General features: G+C 35.7%; 1 protein-coding gene across 1 annotated transcript in view; it reads left to right on the top strand.

The window, feature by feature from the left end:
- The window catches only part of LOC110021877 (galactokinase), a 43,837-nt gene that overhangs the window by 11,353 nt on the left and 11,579 nt on the right, over positions 1–20,905 (top strand). Inside the window, exons 4-8 of the mRNA XM_020720583.1 lie at positions 762–856; positions 978–1,060; positions 1,553–1,621; positions 15,366–15,551; positions 16,652–16,786. Of these exons, the coding sequence (XP_020576242.1) occupies positions 762–856; positions 978–1,060; positions 1,553–1,621; positions 15,366–15,551; positions 16,652–16,786 (568 nt within the window). The remainder of the gene's footprint in view (positions 1–761; positions 857–977; positions 1,061–1,552; positions 1,622–15,365; positions 15,552–16,651; positions 16,787–20,905) is intronic.

Here is a 20,905-nt window from a genome sequence, read left to right as displayed (position 1 = left end):
CAACTTTTCTTCAGGTCGTTGATGTTTTCACTAAATCTCTACCTTTGGATAGCTTCACCAATTTGAATACCTAGCTTTACAAAATCTATGACCCAGCTTGAGCGGAGTGTGGAATTTTGAGTTTCCTATTTTAGTGTTATTTTTTTTTTTCTTTTTTATTAAATCTTATTTCTTTCCTTCTTGAGTTATTTTATCTTTGGTAAGTTGTAATGGTTGTAATTAAGTTTGACCTAGTCATTCCTTATATAAGGAGAAGAGTTGTAATTTGACTAATTGAGAAATAAGAGAATGTGATTTTCTCCGCCTTTCTTTAGTAAGGATGATGATTCTGATATTGCTTCAATTTAGTGAATGATTTCTGTACTACTAAATTGTTTTAACGTCACCATATGACATACATTTTCTGTAAAAAGCTAACATTTCTTTGACCTAAGCACAGAAACTGGAAAAGTACTTTTTAAGAATCAGCAATACTGATTGGGTGGAAAAAAAAAAATCAATTCCTAAATACTCTTTTGGTAGCATTATACAAATACTCTTTCCTGTTATGCTGTATTCATGAATGCATTGAAGTGCATGCATAGCCACTGACAGCGTAATTTATGTGTCTGAATGCTTTCCACATGCTTCGTCCACGCTTTTCTTTATATATCATGTTATTCTATATAAACTTCTGCTTCACCTTTGCTTCATACCTTCAGATTTTATTACGTATTGATTCAGGTTGATTTACATGTTTTGATGCCAATCTGTTACTGCAGATATAAAGGCTTTTATGAGTATGCAAAATCAAAGGGGCTAGATATTGGTGAACCTGTTGGACTTGATGTTATCGTAGATGGAACTGTTCCTACAGGTTATTGCTTATCAGAAATTGCTTGCCAGAAGTTGCTTAATTTCTCGTAATTTTTGACCAGGCTCTCCAATATGGAATCATTTTTATCAAAAATTGATTTTTTTCGTGTGCTATGACTCAGGCTCTGGATTATCAAGCTCCGCAGCCTTTGTTTGCTCATCAACAATTTCTATCATGGCTGTTTTTAATGTAAAAATCCCCAAAGTAAGTTCTGTTACATACCGGAGTCTTTATGTGCATACTCTTTTGTATTTTCTGCCATGGTACGGTGCACTGCGAATTCTGCCAGTTTAGTGCTGGTATATTGCAGATTCTCTTGTAGTCCACAAATCGTAAGAGCATTCCTTTTAGTTAGATCTCAGTGGATATATTTTAAATATTTCTATTATGCGACATTTGAGTAGGGGTTTTTCTTGAAGTGACCAAACAAAATTGGGCCTGTAAGGACAATCCTTGCTTGCATCACTAGGCCAAATTTCTTATAGGCGGATATGGATTTCTGCACTCATTTCTGAAACCATTGGGAAAATTAGTATTGTATTAGCTCAAAAAGGAGACTCCTGATTCTATAACTTTGCTTAAAAAATGTGGATTATTTAATCTATATGTTACTTAGCCAATGGTATTTTTTTTTCTTTCACTAATTTGATTAGATTTGAAAGAGGTTTGCTATTTGTTACTTCTCTTATTTTATAGAAAGAAGTTGCTCAGCTTACATGTGTCTGTGAACGCCACATTGGAACACAATCTGGAGGAATGGACCAGGTAGAAGTCACCTCCCTGGTTTATTTATTATTATTATTTTTTATGTGGCTAAAACCCTTTTTTTTTATGTTGTTGATGTTTGCATGATATCGGGGTGGCTATTTTTTGAATTAGTCTATATTAGAAAGGTTAGGTTGCATTCAGTGTTATTTGGAGGCCATTTTTTGAGAATTTAATTCTCGAAAACCACATCTGGAAATGCAGGGGTAAGTTATGTGTATGTCAACTCCTCATACCCTTAATTGGTAGAAGCTTCATACTTTTGAGTATATTTTTATGTCTATTTTGTGATTGCATATTTTTTGGTGCATATGTTTTTGTTCGTGTAAAAACAATTAATAATTAAAGGGGGGTGTGTTTGCCTGTGCATGGAGAGGTAAGGGGAAAAATGACCATATATGGGAGTTTTGAAGTTTATTACTTGTGATCGAACACGACATCAAGGAATAGTATATCGCCCCGAAGGATGAATACTGCCTACGATGGATTCAATCCCAAAGTAATTGTTTCACTACTTCGTGGGCTGCGTAAACCAGTTTGTCCCCTGGATAGGAGGACAATTATTTTAATATGGGCTTTGCCATCCTTAAAAAGGCAAGTCCTTTTATTTAATTATGTCCTCGGAAAGGGCAACTCTCGATTAAAACAGTGACTATTCATATACGCGGAGTATAACATTGGATATCAAGGCTGTTATGCAAAATTTTAAAAGGGATTGACTCAAATTTGAAACACTTATTATCGGAAGCCGACGGAAGAAAACTAGGGAGCACTGTATACTTAGAGACCAGTGATTGCCCCAGTTTATCTTATAGCTGGGCTTTATAATTTTAAAAGTGAAACAATGATTATTGTTTGAGTTGAATAAATTTTAGAAAATTGGAACTTATATTCGACGGATGAGCCATCGAAAAGCCTAGGAGAGGTCAGTTCCATAGCAAGGCCAACAAAATTACCTCATAACTTATACTAAGATGAGTTCTACCGATAAGATGGATGCTCAAACTTAATTAAAAGGGTAGGGCTTATAGGTTACATTCCTACTAAGACATGAAACTTAACCCGGCTCTCTTGGACTTATAACCCTCCTGAAATAGGCTACAAACAAACATGTTCTACACTTTAAAACCATAAGTCCAGTCACATGCACGTTAAGGGTGGTAGGATATTATTAGGAAAGATTTATTGGGACTTATGACTCGATCCTGAAGATTGAGTGGCTCGGGTAACGTATGCACCTCGCTCAAATATTTTCTTAAGTTAAAAAATTGAATTTTTATTATTTATGCAAAGATGACGTTAACTCGACAGAGCCGACTGAAAATGATGATACTGTGTGAAGTGAGACACTAACTGTGAAGTATAGGTTGTGAAAAGGGTTATGTAAGTTCTTATATGATGCATTCTAGAAGAGTCGTTAAGGCTAATCAATACGAAAAATAAATTCACTCCTTAAGGGTTGTGATTCTCATAGGTCAAATTCCCCCTTTTGTGCAATGAGTGAATGCTCGAAGAGAAGAACAAAAAATACAATACGATGCTATCATATGTAGATGGTTCACCTTAATCATTAAATTTTTTCATATGTAGATGCGAAGAGAAGAACAAAAAATACAATACGATGCTATCATATGTAGATGGTTCACCTTAATCATTAAATTTTTTAATTGATTTTATTTAAGGTGATTAATATTAAATTAATTTTGATGCAATGTCTACTTGGTGTGAAATGCCAATATTTTTATTAAGTTAAGAGTTGTAACATTTTAATTTTTGTTATGAGTTGTATTTCCGAAAAATTAAATTAAAGTTGAAGTTGGATGAAAAATCTCTCATTCTAAGAGTCTAACATAATTCAGGCTTAACTAAGCACTTAAACACAGAAGAAGCCTAGGAAAAAAAAAATTCTAATGCATGTACAAGCACACAAGAAAGCAGGTAAAACAAACAAAATCAATAAACAAAAGAGGTGGCTGAATGCCACCGTACAACACAAGAAGGAAAGATGGGCAGCCAGTCTGCCTACTAAAGTCTCACTGGTGACTTGGCTTTCTGGGTGTCCTTGATTTGTGCTCTGCTAAGTTTAGAATTTTCCTTTGACTCCGTCACCTTTTTGAGGTTCATTCTTTCCTTTGATATTCATCATTTTGTTGAAGTTCATCTTTGCTCCATCGTCTTATTGGGTTCTTTCTTGCTCCATCTTTAAGCAAGTCTCATCTCAGACGCATCGAGCATCCAAGCCATCCAATGAGGACAATCCTAACTTCTAGACTCAAAGAGGAAAATAAAATTTACACTTAATACGAAGCATGCAAAAAAACGTTAGCACAATAAACACGATAAACATATTCATCACACAAATTTCATTTGGACCTAGTGTTGTTTTGCAGCATCGGGCCCCCTTCTAGGAAAACAATGTCGGTACTATAAAGGTCTTCGATCATGCAGTCTATTTAAGTGGTAGTTGACCTAAATGTCCATCTACAACAACAAAAAATATAGCGTCATCCACATTGAATTCAAACAAATAATCAATGCTCATAAAAAAAGGCACACACAAGTACGATCGACCTATCCTAAGTCTACTTTTGTGAACTGGCCAAAACGTCTAACCATGCAGAGTGTGAGATAGTCATTCTGTCCTTTATGCTAAAGGGTTAGCCATTGGGTGGTCAAAGTTTAAATGACTTTCATGTTGTGCGGTTATATTCAATTTTAATCTTTTAGTTAAGTTCATTGTTACTTAATATTATAATTGGTGTTTTGAAAATGTCTCATCTTGCCGGATGTCCCACTACACACAACTCCCTGATCCTAGCAGGTAGAAGCATGTTATTTTATGGAAATGAAATGCACCGCCTTGAGTGGCTACAGGTGGCCTCATTACACATTCTTAACTTAAAGTTTGTTGGTTAACATTTTAGTCCGTTTTTTTTATTCAAATTTCACTTAGCTTGGGTTCAAGTCAATTAAATTGTTGAGTCATCTATTTAGGATTCCAAAGAAGTGTTATGGAATTCTACGTGAAGGGTGGAGAGTTCCAAGAAAGTTTAAGATCAATTTTAAGAGACTATAATGTTTAGGGGATTATGCTAGTTATTAAGTTATTGTTAATTGAATTTAAAATTTGCTCCATTAAGGTTAAACTATCCAAAGTAGGCCTTAAATCCTATTAAATTATCCTCAAATCTCATTTAGAATTAGAAGATTAATTTTAGAAGATTGCGGACCATTTTAAATTACCTTTCTTTCTTTTTTTATTGATTAATTAATTTATCAATGAACTAGTCTTTAATTACATAAAATTAAATAATTTTAGAAAAATCTAAAATTGATCGGTTGCTTATGAATATTCTTCAAGGCTATTGTGAAAATTTCAAGAATTTTTTTATTGTAATTATTAAGTTATGATTTATTAAAAATCTATTTCAATCTTTAGATTCTTAAATTTCAGAAAATATTTTAGTTGATAAAATATTTTTAGCATATTATTATAATATTCTTCTCTATATGAAATGTCTATGGTTAAAATTTTATTAAATTTGGTGAAGTAGATTGATTCTTATAAATTTTAGAAGATCAGGTAATTTTAAAAGTATTTTTAATTAAAATTAATGTTTAGTGTTTAATATTTATTTATATACTAACAAAGTCTCAGCAATTTTTAGTTACTTTCTGCTTTCAAAACTTTATAGGGGAGAAATATCCTAGGGTGAAGTGTTTATCCAAAGGAATTAAGTTAAATTTTTGAGTTATTTAAATTAATAAGGTTAATTTACAAATGTATTAATTAATGACTTTAGATTAATTAAATTAAGCCTCTAATCATCTTGCTCTAATGAAATTATCCCTAAATTTTATGTCTAAGCTTTAGGGAGCTTAATTAGGGTTGAGATCAACACATTTTTTTTGAGATTATGTGGTTTAATTCGGGTTTAGGTAGCTAAATTAATTAATTAGGCCATGTAATTGGGGTTTATGACAAAATTGGGGAATAGTCCTAATTAATTTGGATCTAAAAAAATTCAGAAAAATTTCCCGTGGTCTCTCTAGACCTAAGGAACCTCCCACAAAAATCTAGGGTCATAACTAGGTCTAGTTAATGTTTAATTGGGGTTTTGATGGTTTTGCATATTTGTCAAATTAAGCCTATATTATGTTGTATAATTTAAGGCTTTTAATATCCTAAGGAATAGCTCATTGAATGGAGCATTTCCTTTTTTTTTTCTTCATTTTCTATGATTTTTTTGAAGTTCTTATCACTTAATAGGATTATTAATTCATTCTTTTTTTTTTGTTTACCACTCGCAACTAGGGGTGTAAACGAGCCGAACACGAGCGAGCCCAAGCTCAGCTCGTGATCGGCTCATTTATATTTCAAGCTCAAAAAGTGTGTTCGTGTTCGACTCATTTGCTTAGCGAGCCGAACACGAGCCGTTCACGAACAAAAAATCGTTTTGACAACCCTAATCATGTAACCATAAGATGTTAATGATTGAGGCAAGATTTAAAGCATCATTTGAATCTAATTTAAGTCATGGAAGAGGTCTAAATACCATTTTGTCCTTTGGAGAAGGCCAGTTCTATGGTGGAGAGGCCAATTAGCATCACTCCTTGGATCCTTCAGCATTGAAAATCAGCTGGGGTGGGTGAGTGGAGGATCCCAAATTCTCCTTTTTTTTATTTATTTTCTGTGCTCATCCAACCACCTGGTCTGGCCTAGGGCAGAGGTTGTGGGATCACTAGCCAAAGAAAGAGGAACATACCTTCCCCTCTTTGTGAAAAGAAGGCCATGACCTTGGGACCAGTTGACTAAGGCTAATCTAGCCCTTTGGGAAGTTTTGAAGCTCAGTTTGGCCAATGGAGTGCGTCTACATGCCTAGAGGGAGGGTTTCTAGGGCTGAACTAGCATGTACTTGACTCGGGTTGCTTAGTTTGAATAGGCTTGGGTTAGTTCCAATTCATGTATAATTTGATCCTTTTTTTTTGTTTAAGTTTGCCTTAGTTTAAAGTTAAGTTTAGTTTAATTTATATTTTATCTTTAATCCTTTAAAGATAATTTATTTCAAGTTTAATGAGGTTTAATTTTCAATTAATAACTTATATATATCTATATATCTTTATATACTTCTATGTTTTTATCTAAGTCTATATTTTGTTTCATCTTTAGTTTACGTTTTAGCTAAAGTTCACGTGTCTTTTAAATTTAGTGATATCCATGTTGTGTATTGGATTTGAGTTTTAATTATTTTGCAGTAGGTTATATTTAATGGTTTAAACTTAGGTTGTATTTCATTTTAGATCGTATCCATGGATATCACTAAGTTTAAACCATTAAATATAACCTAAAATACGGAATGAAGTTTAGATTTAAGTTTGAATTAAATATAAATGAAAAAAACTTAATATGGATACGATCTAAAATGAAATACAACCTAAGTTTAGATCTAAATGAAGTTTATAATTCAAACTTAAATTTAAACTTAAACTTCATTCCGTATTGACTCAAATTAAATATAATTCAAACTTAAATTTAAACTAAACTGAAATACAACCTAAGTTTAGATCTAAACTTCATGCGGAATGACCTTTTCATTTTAGATCGTATCCATATTAAGTTTTTTTCCTTAAAAAGTTTTAATTTTAAGTTCAAGAATACATTAATTTTAAGTTGATTTTGACTTTCAAATATTAGTTGAGATAATTCTAAGTCAAATTTAACTTTTTGTTTTAATATAGATATTGGTCTAAGTTAAAAGATTTTATACCTTTTAAGAGTAATGTATTAGTGATTTATTATTATTATTTTTATTATTCACTAAATTATCGTGGTCCTGACACACCCCAAAATGAGGTCCGATTTGGGCGTGAACATGCTTCTTTGAACGGTTTCAACGATTCAGACGCACTTTAGTGATCTGTTTCGCGAAATAATGCTCTGAAATAAACTTTTTATTTAGGATAAGATTTCATTCATGAAAACTTCACACGGATCCACATAAAATGTGTTAAAACACCTTCAAACTCGTGATATGCTCCAAGCATGACGACGAATCCGATGTAGCTTACGTAATTAAATACTGAGCACTACGATGATCTAGAGCGATCACGATAGATTTGAGTCAATTTTTATGCTATATTTAATTTAGTTCATTTTTAATTTAAATTTATTTAATTAGATTTAAGTTTGAATTATATTTAATTTTAGCTTTAATTTAAGCCTAGCACAAACTCATTCAAGATAATCCAAGCCCTAAGCCAGATCACGATCAACCACCTCTAGGCACTAGGAAGGAACCATGGATCTAGATGGGGGAAAGGTGTGGTGGGAGTGTTGACCAAAACAAAGTCAACAGTATTTTTACTTGAGCAAAAGTTGACATATTATGCAAATTTAATGGTTTTTAAATTTATAATTATTTATTAGTAATGTTGGATCAAAATTAGATAGAGTCGTCTTAGATGGTTTGGTCACATTAAACGTCGACCATCTGATGATCCGATTAGGAGAGTAGATGTTTTAGATTCGACTTATGTTAAGAAAGGCAGAGGTATACCTAGGAAGACTTGGGTTTATTGTATAAAAAATGATCTTAATTTATTAGAACTAAATGAAAATATGACAATAAATAGGACGCAATGGAGAAAAAGGATTCATGTAGCCGACCCTACGTAGTGGGATTAAGGCTTTGTTGTCGTTGTTGTATTAGTAATGTTGGAAATTAAGGGATGCCCGGATTTGATAATTTTAATTAGACCTTATATCTATTATTCTTAAGAATGAAGATAAAAATGATGTTCTAACTTGCGTTGAAATTGCTAATTCCTTGGGAGAGCTTAGGGTTAAGAGAATATTATGCAAGTTGAAAAGAATTTTATAATTTTGCAATTAGACTGGATGCGATCATGGATATAAGTTTTTCACAAGGAATCGTAATTATATTAGTTAGATGAGTGAAGTAACAACTATCAAAGATAGGGTGGTGAAAAATAATCCAAGTGATTTGGGATTATAAATGGAGGGCAGAAGGTTTCAAGAATAAGGCATGTAGTAGAACTTTTGAAAGGAATAAGAAGTAAAAAGGGCAAAGAAATTCCATAATTTTAACGTGGATGGAGGTCCTAAAAAAGAATTATGTAAATTAAATTTAAGATTGACGGAATGATTCGGTAGGAATGAATATGCAAGTATGACTCATAGGTCTGTCATGAATATTTGCAGTAAGTCTGTTCTTGCTGCTGATGATATTTTTAAGATACTCTAAATATGTTCCTTGATAACCATGCATATGGATTTGTAAAAGTTTTTCATGCCATCATCTGCATTTTTCCCCCTTAACTTCTTCTGCTTCTCCATCTCAGAAATCCTGCTTTTGTAGTTTAATGCATATTACTTGCACAAATCACGTATGTTCTGATTACATAGTAACTTCAAACTAGTTTGCATTTCGATTTTGATTGTAGATAGACTAATTATGGAATATCGTCCAACAATTTATAGCTTTTTTATTGGTTATCACCATGCTCCACCATTGTCTTTGATGGTCATATTCTCGGGTTTACTAATTGTAATTAGGTTTTGCAATGGCACATAAAAGGGGCCTATTTTCACTTTCATTTCAGCTTTTTTATGTTAATATACGAGGGGCTGACTAGAATTTATAAAGACAACATACTCATCCTTGACCATTCAGTATTACTGGAATTTGGTAATAAACAGCTCATAATTGACAAGGGTTAATAAAAATGGCATACTAAGTGCATGAAGATCCTGCCAATACAGAGGTTGGGGAGGGGCTGATGTGTGATGTGCACTGTTAACAACCATAATTTTGCATTGTGGAGAGGCCGATTCATGTCCGAGGTTTTAAACATTAAATATTATAATATATTTGCACTATTGTATCGAAGTAATTAGAAGTTGCTATCCTTTCTATTAAAATATGAGAGGAGCGAGAAATTTCCATATGAATTGGGCTGAAAATAATAGATTCTATTCCGCTAGGATCATATCAAAATGACAAAATCCTAAATACATGAAAGATAAACAATTATAATTTTAGAGGTAGATGATCTCTCCCAAACCTTTACCTTAAGATTCAAGCAACAATCGCACATTCCTAATCCTAAATTTATTAAGCCATATTTATACTCACAATGATAACTAACAAATGACTAAATTTTCCTTGTAGTCTTGCGCCGCACATAAGTTTTTAGATAATAACTAGCAAATAACAAATTGCTGGATTAAGTTGTATGGCTTCCACTTGACGTCATAATCTGGAAATCCTTTCTATTTAATCAGTACTTCGTCTCACCTGTTGGTTCCTGACGCACTAATGGTTGAAAACTTACCGTGAAGTAAGCCCATCAATCACTCAAGTATACGTGTCAAGTAAAATGCGGTTAAAGAGTACCGCATATTGATTCCTCGAGAATAGTGCCAAAATATTTCTAAGAGACTTATTTTACTGAACCGCAAAGTTTGGATTGAAATAATATGAACCGCTAAGTTTGGTTTGAAATAATCAAATGTGAGAAAAGAATCTAACAATCGTGAGCATGCATTAACATAAATGGTAGGAAAAAGTGTAGAGTTTTAAGATATGCAAGATTTATACTCCTGTGACATCGGCTAGATAGTTTCTTGAAGTTTTCCTATTAAATCCATGCTATTGTTGACAACTAGGGAAATAAGTGTTCTTTTTAAGCTTATGTTTAGGTCAGAAGAAGAATCAGAAATCCATAAAATTAAGTTTCACTTAACCCTATGTTATTTCTCAGGATTCTTCAGATCCCCTGTCTTAGTTGCAACTTCCTATTAGAATATGCCTATTCTACAAGGATTTTGTGTTTAACCCATTTGTTCTTCTACGTGATTAGCAGAAGTCGTAGATCACGAAAACTTTTTAACATTCTTATCATATCCGATAAAAAATAAGTTATGATCGAAAGGTTAACGCATTAAAATCAGAAGTTAATGTATCAAAAAGATGTCGAAGGAACAAAAAATTCATAGAAAAAAAACCACAAGAAAACCACATGGCGTAATTATAGGGGCATGAAATTAAGTCAATCACAATGCATGATAAAAGAAAAAAACAAATACTTGTATTGCATGCACAAAAATAAAGATTGTAGTGCAAAAGGTCCAAAACACTCACCTAGTGCCGCTCAGTCCTCAACAATACACCACGTTTCTCTTTGATCAATACAAACTCTCACCAATCTCCTTCATACAATGAACTCACCCTCACCTCTCAATCTTTCCAACTCTCACAAGGAAATCAACATGAAAAGAAAAGAAAAAAATGAAGGCAAACTGCCCTAGAGGTTCTCTCCTTCAAGGAAGAAGAAAACTCTAGGGTTTACATTTAAACCCTCAAATATCCTCTTTCTAGCTGCCTCCAATGTTCCCCCAAAAGAAAACTCTAGGGTTTACATTTAAACCCTCAAATCTCCTCTTTCTAGCTGCCTCCAATGTTCCCCCAGCATCCTCCAAGTAGCCCTAAGATCACTGTTTATAGCCAAGATCTTGGATTTAGCAAGAAATATCTTTCCTAAAATATTTTCTGCTTCGTCGGCGTGGTCATGCCCAAATGCGACGTGATCATGCCGGTGTTGTGGATCAGGTGGTGTGGTCATGCCAAACCTTTGATAGAGCGGTGTGGTCAAGCCCAATCCGGGCGTGGTCACACTGTTACCTTCGATACGATGGCGTGGTCACGCCTATATGGGCCGTGGCCATACCAGTTTTGACAGTTCAAATCTTAGTTCTCCTCACTCCAAAAATGCGTGCTTGATCACCTGTAATTTGCACCTCACTAATAAAAACCTTCCACAAGCGTAAATCCGTGATAAATAAAGTGAAATAACAAGTAAAAAAGGGGCAAAATGCATGTATAGTTACGTAAAATTGACTCATGTCAAGAACACCTTTTAACTCAAATGGGTTCTAAAGAACTTCCATATCCCTATCTTCTCCCAGGAAGTGCATAATCTATTGGTGTAACCATGTTCTTGATGTGCAATTTATCACAATATTTGATCAATTTATCACCCTTAGTGATGCCCACTGAATGAACCTCAATGGATCAACTGTTTTGGAGGACATCAACTACTCTATTAGATATTGGACCTGCCCATAGATATTGTAGCATGAATTCTTATAAATTCAACGTTTGCATACTTGTAGCTCCATACAAGTGAGGTATCCCGATGCTCGAAGAGAGGCCTAGAAGTTTTTTCTGTAAAATACTCGAAAACATGCTTCACACTGTCAACCCAATCCATGTTAAGATGTTTTTGATTTTTATCATCCAATTTCCATCTGTAAGATGCAAAAACATCACATTTTCTATTGTCAGTAATATATTTTATTCATCGTGATTATCATCCGAGACACTTTTATCACTTCCACTAAGAACAACAATGATAGTTTTTCGATTATTACAAAGTGTTATCAATGGGTCTTTTTAGTCTACATGAAGCTTAAGCTCCATCTCCTTAATCTGAATGAATCTTCTTCTACCAGAAGATTCAATCAGCTCTATTAGCGTTGAATTAAAACCTTGGGGGTAGCGATATGGGCACACATTGAGATGAGAAACCCCCGGTCTCAGGGTTATTGTATGCTGGTGTTCCCTTTGAGCAATAATCCGTGTGACAACTGAAATACTTCTGCAAATTATTCTAGGAGCTGTTGGATCTGTGCTGGATTCTCTATTAACTCCATGTCATGTGTCTTTTTCATGCTATGCAACTTAATCAAGAATCTCAATCGTGCTCTCTGTATTGCCCTAACCATGGCCTTAAGTGTCACCAAGGGCTTGCACAAACTAGGATCACTAGGAAGCATCACCATTTTGTATCTCTTTTGGAACTCCATTGTTAAGATTTTCCAATTATTTTAGTCTCCTCTAAGGACCATAACTATCTTTTACCCAACATCATATCAGTGCTCCTTAAATTCAAGGGAAGAAAATACCCCATTACCTGAATATTTTGCAGTGTTAAAATCACCTTTTTACAAACTCTGCTGTTCTTCTCCATCTATCTCGTCTCCATCGTGGCTCCAAAACTCCCTGTGATAACTGTCTTAAGCCTAAATTGCTGCATTACTTGAATAAAGATGAAGTTGTGGGTGGCTCCACTGTTTGCCACCACCATTACGTTCAACTCTCTAAACTGTCCCCAAAGTTTCATAGTGTAGTTTGATGCTAACCTTACCATTGAGTTCAATGAGATTTCTACCACATCCAAGTGAGGTTATTCCTCCTCCACACCCTCCTTCATAATCTCCTCTGTTTCTTTATAGTCTGTCTCCTCATCAAACACTATGAGAGTCTGTAAGGTTCTATCCTTTCAATAGTGTTCGAGGACTAATTTTTCATCACACTGAAAATATAATCCCCTTGGCTTACTTCTGAATCTCTGTCTCTATAAGGCGTTTGAATGTTGCCTCAATCTTGACCCATTATTTGTCCCTTGGAGCCTCCATATGGAATCCCATTGTTTGAGTTTTTGGCATCGTTATGGTTGTAGTATTTCGTTATGGCGTTCCATTTGTGCTACTCATATTAGTTTATTCCATTGCATTTATATCTTCTACCAACTGCGTTAATTTCATAGTTTTTCTCAATCCTTATGGTCTCAGTAGACGAAGTGCTTTCGAACCTCTAGCTTCAACCCCTTCATGAAGTTTTCTTCAAACACTGCTTCTGATATTATTCTCAAACGGCTGGATAACATTTCAAATTTCTCCCTATAATCAATAATAGACCATTCCTAGACCAATGTAAAAAACTGTTAGTGTAAATCCCCTTCCACCATGGTTATGAAATGCTCCAACAATCGTTTTTTGAATTCTTTCATATTCTGATTGACTGACGTTTTTATATCTATTGATACCACACTAGAGCCTTTCCTTCCAAATACATTGTTGCCATCATCAATTTTTCTTTCTTTGTCAACCCATTAAAATAAATATCTCTCCACCTAATAAACCAAATCATAGACATCCTCTCCTTCAAAGATCAACATCTTTAACTTTCTTATGCACGAGTCTCCTCCCCAATTTCCTCGATTGAAATTTGTTCCACTCTAAGCGGGGGTTGGGTTCCTTTCCTCAACCCATATTAATTTTCTTTCTTTCATAAGTCCGACTCATCTCATAATCAACTCGCCCGTTTCCATAGGCTTCTGAATCACTCTTTCCTCTAGAATGGCTGCCACAACGAAAGGTTCTGGCGTTGTTGGATGCTGCCCTTGGCAGAGGCCCCACCACTGTTGTCCCTATTTCAGGTTGAAATCCTTTAAATCGATCTTCTCCAACCTCGAATCACACATCGTCCCGTTTTGCCTGTTGTTGCCCATGTAAGCCATCATATTTAACACTATTCATTCCAAATATTGTCGCTTAAGTCTGCTCTAGATTCCTTTGCACGATTCTGCTGCTCCAGATTTGCGTAAGACAGTTTCATTGCCTCGATGTCGCATGAATTTTTCTGTTTGTTGCCTCTAGCGTTTGCTTTAGACGCCGTCGCTATATCCTCTGGCAGGCAACAATGGGTTTGTGTGAAACTACGCGATCTTTTTTATCATTTCTTCTAGGGCCATGAATCTCCCTTCTATGGAGGAGAATACCCCGCCATTACTCTTATAATGATTTTTAATCATGGAGGGGGAATCACAGTTGTAACACGAGGTTCGGTAATGAAGGCGATGTCGCGGAGCTTCCCACTAGCTCAAAACACTACTATATGACGAGGTTTGGCTATGAAGATGAATGTATTGTGAGTTTCATTCATGTAGACGATGTTGTGGGGCTTCTCAGCCACCTTGAATCATGACTGTATCGCGAGGTTCAGTCACAAGGGCGACCTAGGATCCCATATTTGATTTTCGAGCTAGCTCGAATCGCAACTATATCGTTAAGTTCCATCATGAACGTGACTGATGATCCTGTCATTGGCTTCCCAGCTAACTCGAATTGTGATTCTATCGCGAGGTTCAATCATGAACTTGACATAGTGACAATTTTAGAACGATATGAGACAGAGCAACAACCTCGAAGTCGAACGACAAAGTTCTCTAGCGGAGCAGCGGTCTCGAATGTTCTGATACCGATTTGATAGGAACGAGACAATGTTTTGCAGGAATCAGGGAAAAAAATAATAGATTTTATTCCATCCGTACCAAATTAAAACGATATAATCCCAATACATAAAAGATAAACACCTAAAATTCGAAAGGTAGGCGATCTCTCTCAAACCTTAACCCTAAGATTCAAGACAATAATTAGATCTAACTAACTCTAAACATATTAAGCCCTATTTTATCCCACAATAATAACTAATAAATGACTAAATTGCCTTTGTAGTCTTGTGCCACAAATAAGTTTTCAAATTATTTGGAAGAAGGCACCATGGGCGCCGGCCTAACAAAATATTGTCAACATTCTGTTGGATTGGTTTGATGCTAATTTAATACGTTTAACTATTATTATATAGCTGTATAGTACATACCAAATGCTTGAGATTCTTGACAAAGTTGGGGTTGGAAAAAGTTTTTTGAATCCTTACCCGTTATTGCAAAGAGGCTGTTTTGTTATCAGAACCCTTCGCCTCTACTTCACATGGAATCAACCAAACAGTTCGTGATGTTATTGTTATAGTACTTGAGTATTTTGATCTCCATATTATATAAAGTTTTTTAATCTTGCATAAATTTTCATATTTGGCAGGCCATTTCTATCATGGCTAAGTCTGGTTTTGCGGAGCTAATTGATTTTAATCCCATCCGTGCGAATGACGTACAATTACCAGCAGGTGGTACTTTTATCATAGCACATTCGCTTGCGGAATCCCAGAAAGCAGTAACTGCTGCGACAAACTATAATAACCGCGTCGTTGAATGCCGCTTGGCTGCTGTAAGTTTTTCTTTTAATCTGCTTTGGAGTTGATGGTTTTTGCTTAATTCATGATTTATGGTATCATCCTGTATCTCCATTCTAATTGCATTGGGCATTATCAGGCAAACATTACTCAATTTTATTCTGGTTGATTAAAAATTATTCATTTTTCAAAGTAAATAATGCAAGTAATACTTAACAGGAGACATTATTAGTTTCCCCTAAACATGCTTATATATGTTTGCATTTGGTAGGATGACAGTGCTGAAAATTGTCTTATAGGAGTTCCTTTCTTTCTGTCAATTCTGAAGCAAAGTTATTATTGTTTCTTCACAACAAATCATACCCTTCGTATTGTGTTTGAAAGAATGAATGCACAAGCACACATATGCTACCCCAACCTCAACCACTTATCTCATTAGTTTCCCGAAATTTCCTTTCCCTTATGCTCTTTTTCATTGAACTTATGTATTTCTTTGGAGATCTCTGCGAAGGAGATTTAGAGTATTTTGAGCATAACAACTTTTGTGAAGCCCCTATCGTTCATTCTATGATCAAAAGTTTGGCGTACTCCTCTTAAATGAATTTTGTTTACTATTGCAGTTTCATGGTCTAACAGAAAACAAACTTGTGTATTGTCATTGGTTATATTTTATAAATGTTCACCACATTTACTGATCTGAGACTGTTTATGGCAAGAATTATAGACATTAAATTTTCCTATGTTTCTATAAAAGAATTCTTCTACTGTAGCGAGATACACAGTATAACTAGTTGGGGTTTGTTCGGTAATGTAGCAACTTCTTCATAACCTAAACATTGCCTACTTTTATACAAGTGCCAGTTGAGCGCCGGTGTAAAACAGTTTATCATTGGCGTGCAGGCAAGAAAGCTTTGCCCCCAGTAAACTGAACTAGTTCCATGCAGCACGACTGCGGTCTGCGGGTGCTGTTGCTCTGTGCACGGTACACCTGACCAAACAAAGTCTTTACCTCAGAATACTGAATTTCTTTGAAGTAGCAGGCTGGATTAACTTTATTCCAAACTCATATTTATGCCAGATATATTATATATTCTTAGGGAAGACTAACATTATCCAAATAAAAATATTTCTCCAGATTGTTCTTGCCATAAAGCTTGGAAAGAATACAAAAGAGGCAGTCTCTGAGTTTAAAACTTTATCTGATGTTGAAAGGCTGTGCATAGAGTTTGCAGAGAACCGTGGATCCTCGAATCCTGGTCTTGCTGTGAAGGTTCTGTCAATTCTATTTCTCCTTGTTCTAAAGCATTATTTTATTTTAGATCCTTTTTTTATTTTTTATTTTTTTGTTGTTCTAACATTTATTGTACTTTTCTGTTATTTATTTATTGTACTCTGATTCGGTTACTTGGCTTTCTTATTTTAGCCAATAATATTACTAGCCAATGTAAATTGTATGCCTTTTCTTTGTGAAGTTCTATAAATATGCTGAGAAAGATTCACATTATGACGTGTATGCGCTTTGAGATGAAAGTTTGTAGAATTTGTGCTTAATTTGGTATTGATAGTTAGTAGAATTATGACGGTCTCCTAACATTTAACTCATCTTTCATCTCTACCCCCCAAGTTTCTTTCGACATTTTCATATGTTATTTTAATCTTTTAATTTAATTTTTTATTCCTTTTACAAATGATTCTTCCTTTCTCAACACAGCATTATTGGTTTTAAGGTTCATGATGTTGTGATAATAACTTATCCATGGGGATTATGAATGTCCTAATCATGGTTGAATTTTACCTTGTGGGTAACGATACATCCATTGCTATGGTTAGAGGACAACTTTACAGAAGAAGTCGTTTGTATTGGCTTTAAAGTCAATGCATTTTGCAAATTCTTAACTGATTTCTTTTCAAATGCATCTTCCAATGCTATGAGAACATGAATTTCTTGCAGAAGCAGACTGTTGAGAATTGGACCTAATTTAGGTTTGTATTGGAAAAAAAAGAATTTTGAAGAAGTTTAGTAGGTTACTTGTAAAACAATGTAATACCCATGTTATGACCATGTTATGAATATACAAAGTAGGTTTTGAGCAATTCTTTCTTCTTGGCATCCGAGCCCTAACCTAATAGCTATCACACTGTTTGATCTTCTGGATTGGGCGTTTAGAGACCCGAAACTTTCTCTTCCAGAGAACACGCTTCCCTTCTGCTTTCGTTCCACCTTTGAAGCGGCATTGTCGGCTGATGGCTCTCGGTTGAACGATTTCATTTCACTGGGAGTCAGGGGGCGGAGAAGACTGCCTCACTGAGTTGCAGGACGGGTCGACGCTTCCTTCTATGATCGTCCTTCCCTTCATCCTTTCGAAGCTGGATGAAGCAGCCGATGAGATCCCGACTAAATGTCATTATAGTGCCAGAAAGAGCTACCTGGGATGCTTACGATGGGATCGCGAGGATTAGAGCTAACTGGGAAGGCAACGCGGGATCGCGGTTTATATATGCAAAGGATGCGTGATCTACGCTTGGATCTTTGTGATTGAGGATGTCAGAAGATGGAGATAGTGCGATAGGTAAAGGCTTGGAGTTTTTGGGGAAGATAGATCCCGAAGTTCTGAAGGTCCTAGTCGAGCTTATACAGGGAGCTAGCGTGTCGACGAGAGTCACTACCTCGACACTTGCTTTGTCGCAGGTGAAGCTAGATATCCCTCCAGTGGATTTAAAGCTCGATGGACCGGCCACGTATGTTGAGACCGCTTTAGTAGAGAAGAGACTAGGTGACTGGGGACGAACCAAAGAGTGACAGTGCTGAGGGGGATAAGTGGAGAACCACACATGCCTTAATCTACAATTGGTTACTCAACTTGATGATTTCGTCAATTGTATCTTTAATAGATGGCATTCAAAATGTGAGGGACATCTGAGCAAAGCTGAAGAAAATTTATGCTTGGACGAAGAATCACATAGAGGGTGTTCCAGATTCAGCATGAGATAGAAACAGTTGTACAGAATGATAAAATGATTTTGGAATACACTATAGATTTGGAGCGGATGTGGATAAATTTTGATCACTTCTCATCGATGTCGAGTTGTGGCGATCCAGAGTGCAAGAAAGAGGAGATCCTTACACAAATGAGGATTGCAGTTTTTGGCCCATCTGAACCTAGTCTTTGATCAGAGATTAGTCTTCCTAGCTCAGGAGACTATCCCTTCACCTGATGAGGCTATTGCTGCAATGATACAAGAGGAGAGTTGCTGCATGCAACTACATTGAGCCTACTGGAATTCTGAGTGCGCTATCAGCATTGGCTACCTCGAGCTCAGGTATGATAGGTGTTCAGGGGGAGACTCACAAGTGTTATATTCATAGTGAAGTTAGAAATTTGAGCAAAAGCTATCTTAGGCCACCTAAGGAAAGAGAGAGACTGGTGGACTATGGTCGTGGTCGTGGTGGTCGAAAAGGTGGAAAAGGGGGCTATCGGGAAAATCTGATGGCAGCAGAGGAGGGACAGGAGCAGTTTTTACTAATGGGGATCATGAGTATTTAGGAGTAGTTGAAGAGGAAACAAAAAGTCGCAGGAGATGGGGCTGAGGATGCTTCCAACTAGTCATCATCAATGGGTAATATTGTCACTTATGCTCACTCTGATAATGATACTTATGATACACCTGCTCTTGCCTCTATTTTCACAAAGGATCATCAAAATGGATAATAGATCCTAGTGCTTCTTGACATGTGATAAGTCCTGTTAGGAAGTTTTCTTTCTATAGTCCCTTAGCAGTAATAGAGAACATCAAGACTGTTGATGTTACAACACAACCTGTAGTTGGTAAGGGTACAGTGAGAGGTAGTAATTATATGACTTTGTCTAATGTTTTGCATGCTCCTTTTCGAGTGAACATTTTATCTATTAGTGTCATTATTCTTCAACTAAAACATGCTGCTGGATATTTTCAAGGTGATATTCTAAGAGAAAGGGACGGGTTAGATACTTGAAACTGGAACGTGACATAGTTGAGTCTGGTACTTGGACTGGGAGGGGATGGACTCAGCTTTGACATCCATGGTAGATAGTTCTAGAGTAGGAGATTCTGTGAGGAGTGTGAAAGATGTGTTGCTACTACATCATAGACATATGAGATACTCTTTTTTTAGTTTATTGAGTCAGTTGTATACTCTTTATATGAAAAAAAACAAATAAATAAAAGCTTGTTTATGATGCTTGTGAGTTTGATAAGCTTACTAGGAGCTTTTATATCAATTTTGAGAATAGGAGTTTTGTATGTTGGACTTCATATTTTCTAATGTTTGAGGACATTGTTATACAATTTTGATGAATTATTATCGATATTTGGTGATTTAAATTGATTGATTTTCTCATGTTAATTGGTTATTTTTGATGAAAAATAAGGGTGATATGTTTGATTGATTTAATGACTTCCACAATACAATCCAGACTTAATATGTTGCAGTAGTAAAGATATTGAGGCCTGGTAATGAGTTAAAATATACCAAAAAAGCATTTGGGGAGTACTTGTTAGCTCAATGATACAACATCAAATCACATATCCATACACATCGACACAAAATGGAGTAGCAGAGAGAAATAATATGCATCATCTAGAGGTAGCCTGAAGCTTGATGATCGCAATGAATGTCCCAAAACACTTATGGGGCAAGTAGTTTTGACAGCTGCTCAATTGATCAACAGGATGCCCTCGAGGGTGTTAGATTGGAAGCATCCTTGTCTGATTTTGAAAGGAGATGATAGCAGAATCCTCCAATTGAAGGTGTTTGGATGTAAATATTTTGTGAAGGATCACATGCCATCAGTAGAAAAACTGGATCCCAGAGTTGTGAAATGTTTGTTTGTAAATTATTCTGCTTCCCGGAAGGGCTATGTTTGCTAAAGTCAGATAGAGAAGAGACTGTTTGTGAGCATAGATGCGTCATTTAGAAATTTTGAACCACACTTCACCTAGGTGGTGATATCATATTTGGTGAGTCACCAAATACTAAAGATGTGAGTCAAGAGGGGAGTGAACGCAATGGTGAAAGAGTGGTACATATGAGAGAAATGCCTTGTCTTGTGATGCATGAATTAGCTGAGAAATTGGAAAATGAGGAGTGAACCCAGAGGTGGTGGGATTTAGGCTGAAGGTCAGCTAAGGGTGTATACATGAAGAAGAAAGCAAAATGAGGGAGTTGAGCTTGCAATGTATGCAATGCCACTTGAACTTGCTAGTCTCTTGTCCCGACCTTCCCCGACTCTTGAGACGCCAACACCATCAACCTCCGACGCAGAACTCCTAGGTTATATGATTCCTCCTTTATCTTCTCCTAACCCCCCAACTTTAGCAGGAATGCGGGACATCCTATCGATTGTTTTGG

This window comes from Phalaenopsis equestris, unplaced genomic scaffold (genome assembly GCF_001263595.1).
Source record: "Phalaenopsis equestris unplaced genomic scaffold, ASM126359v1 Scaffold000002, whole genome shotgun sequence".
Taxonomy (NCBI): domain Eukaryota; kingdom Viridiplantae; phylum Streptophyta; class Magnoliopsida; order Asparagales; family Orchidaceae; genus Phalaenopsis; species Phalaenopsis equestris.
The sequence above is the reverse complement of the archived record's forward strand: the minus strand, read 5'-3'. Positions and strand labels throughout refer to the sequence as shown.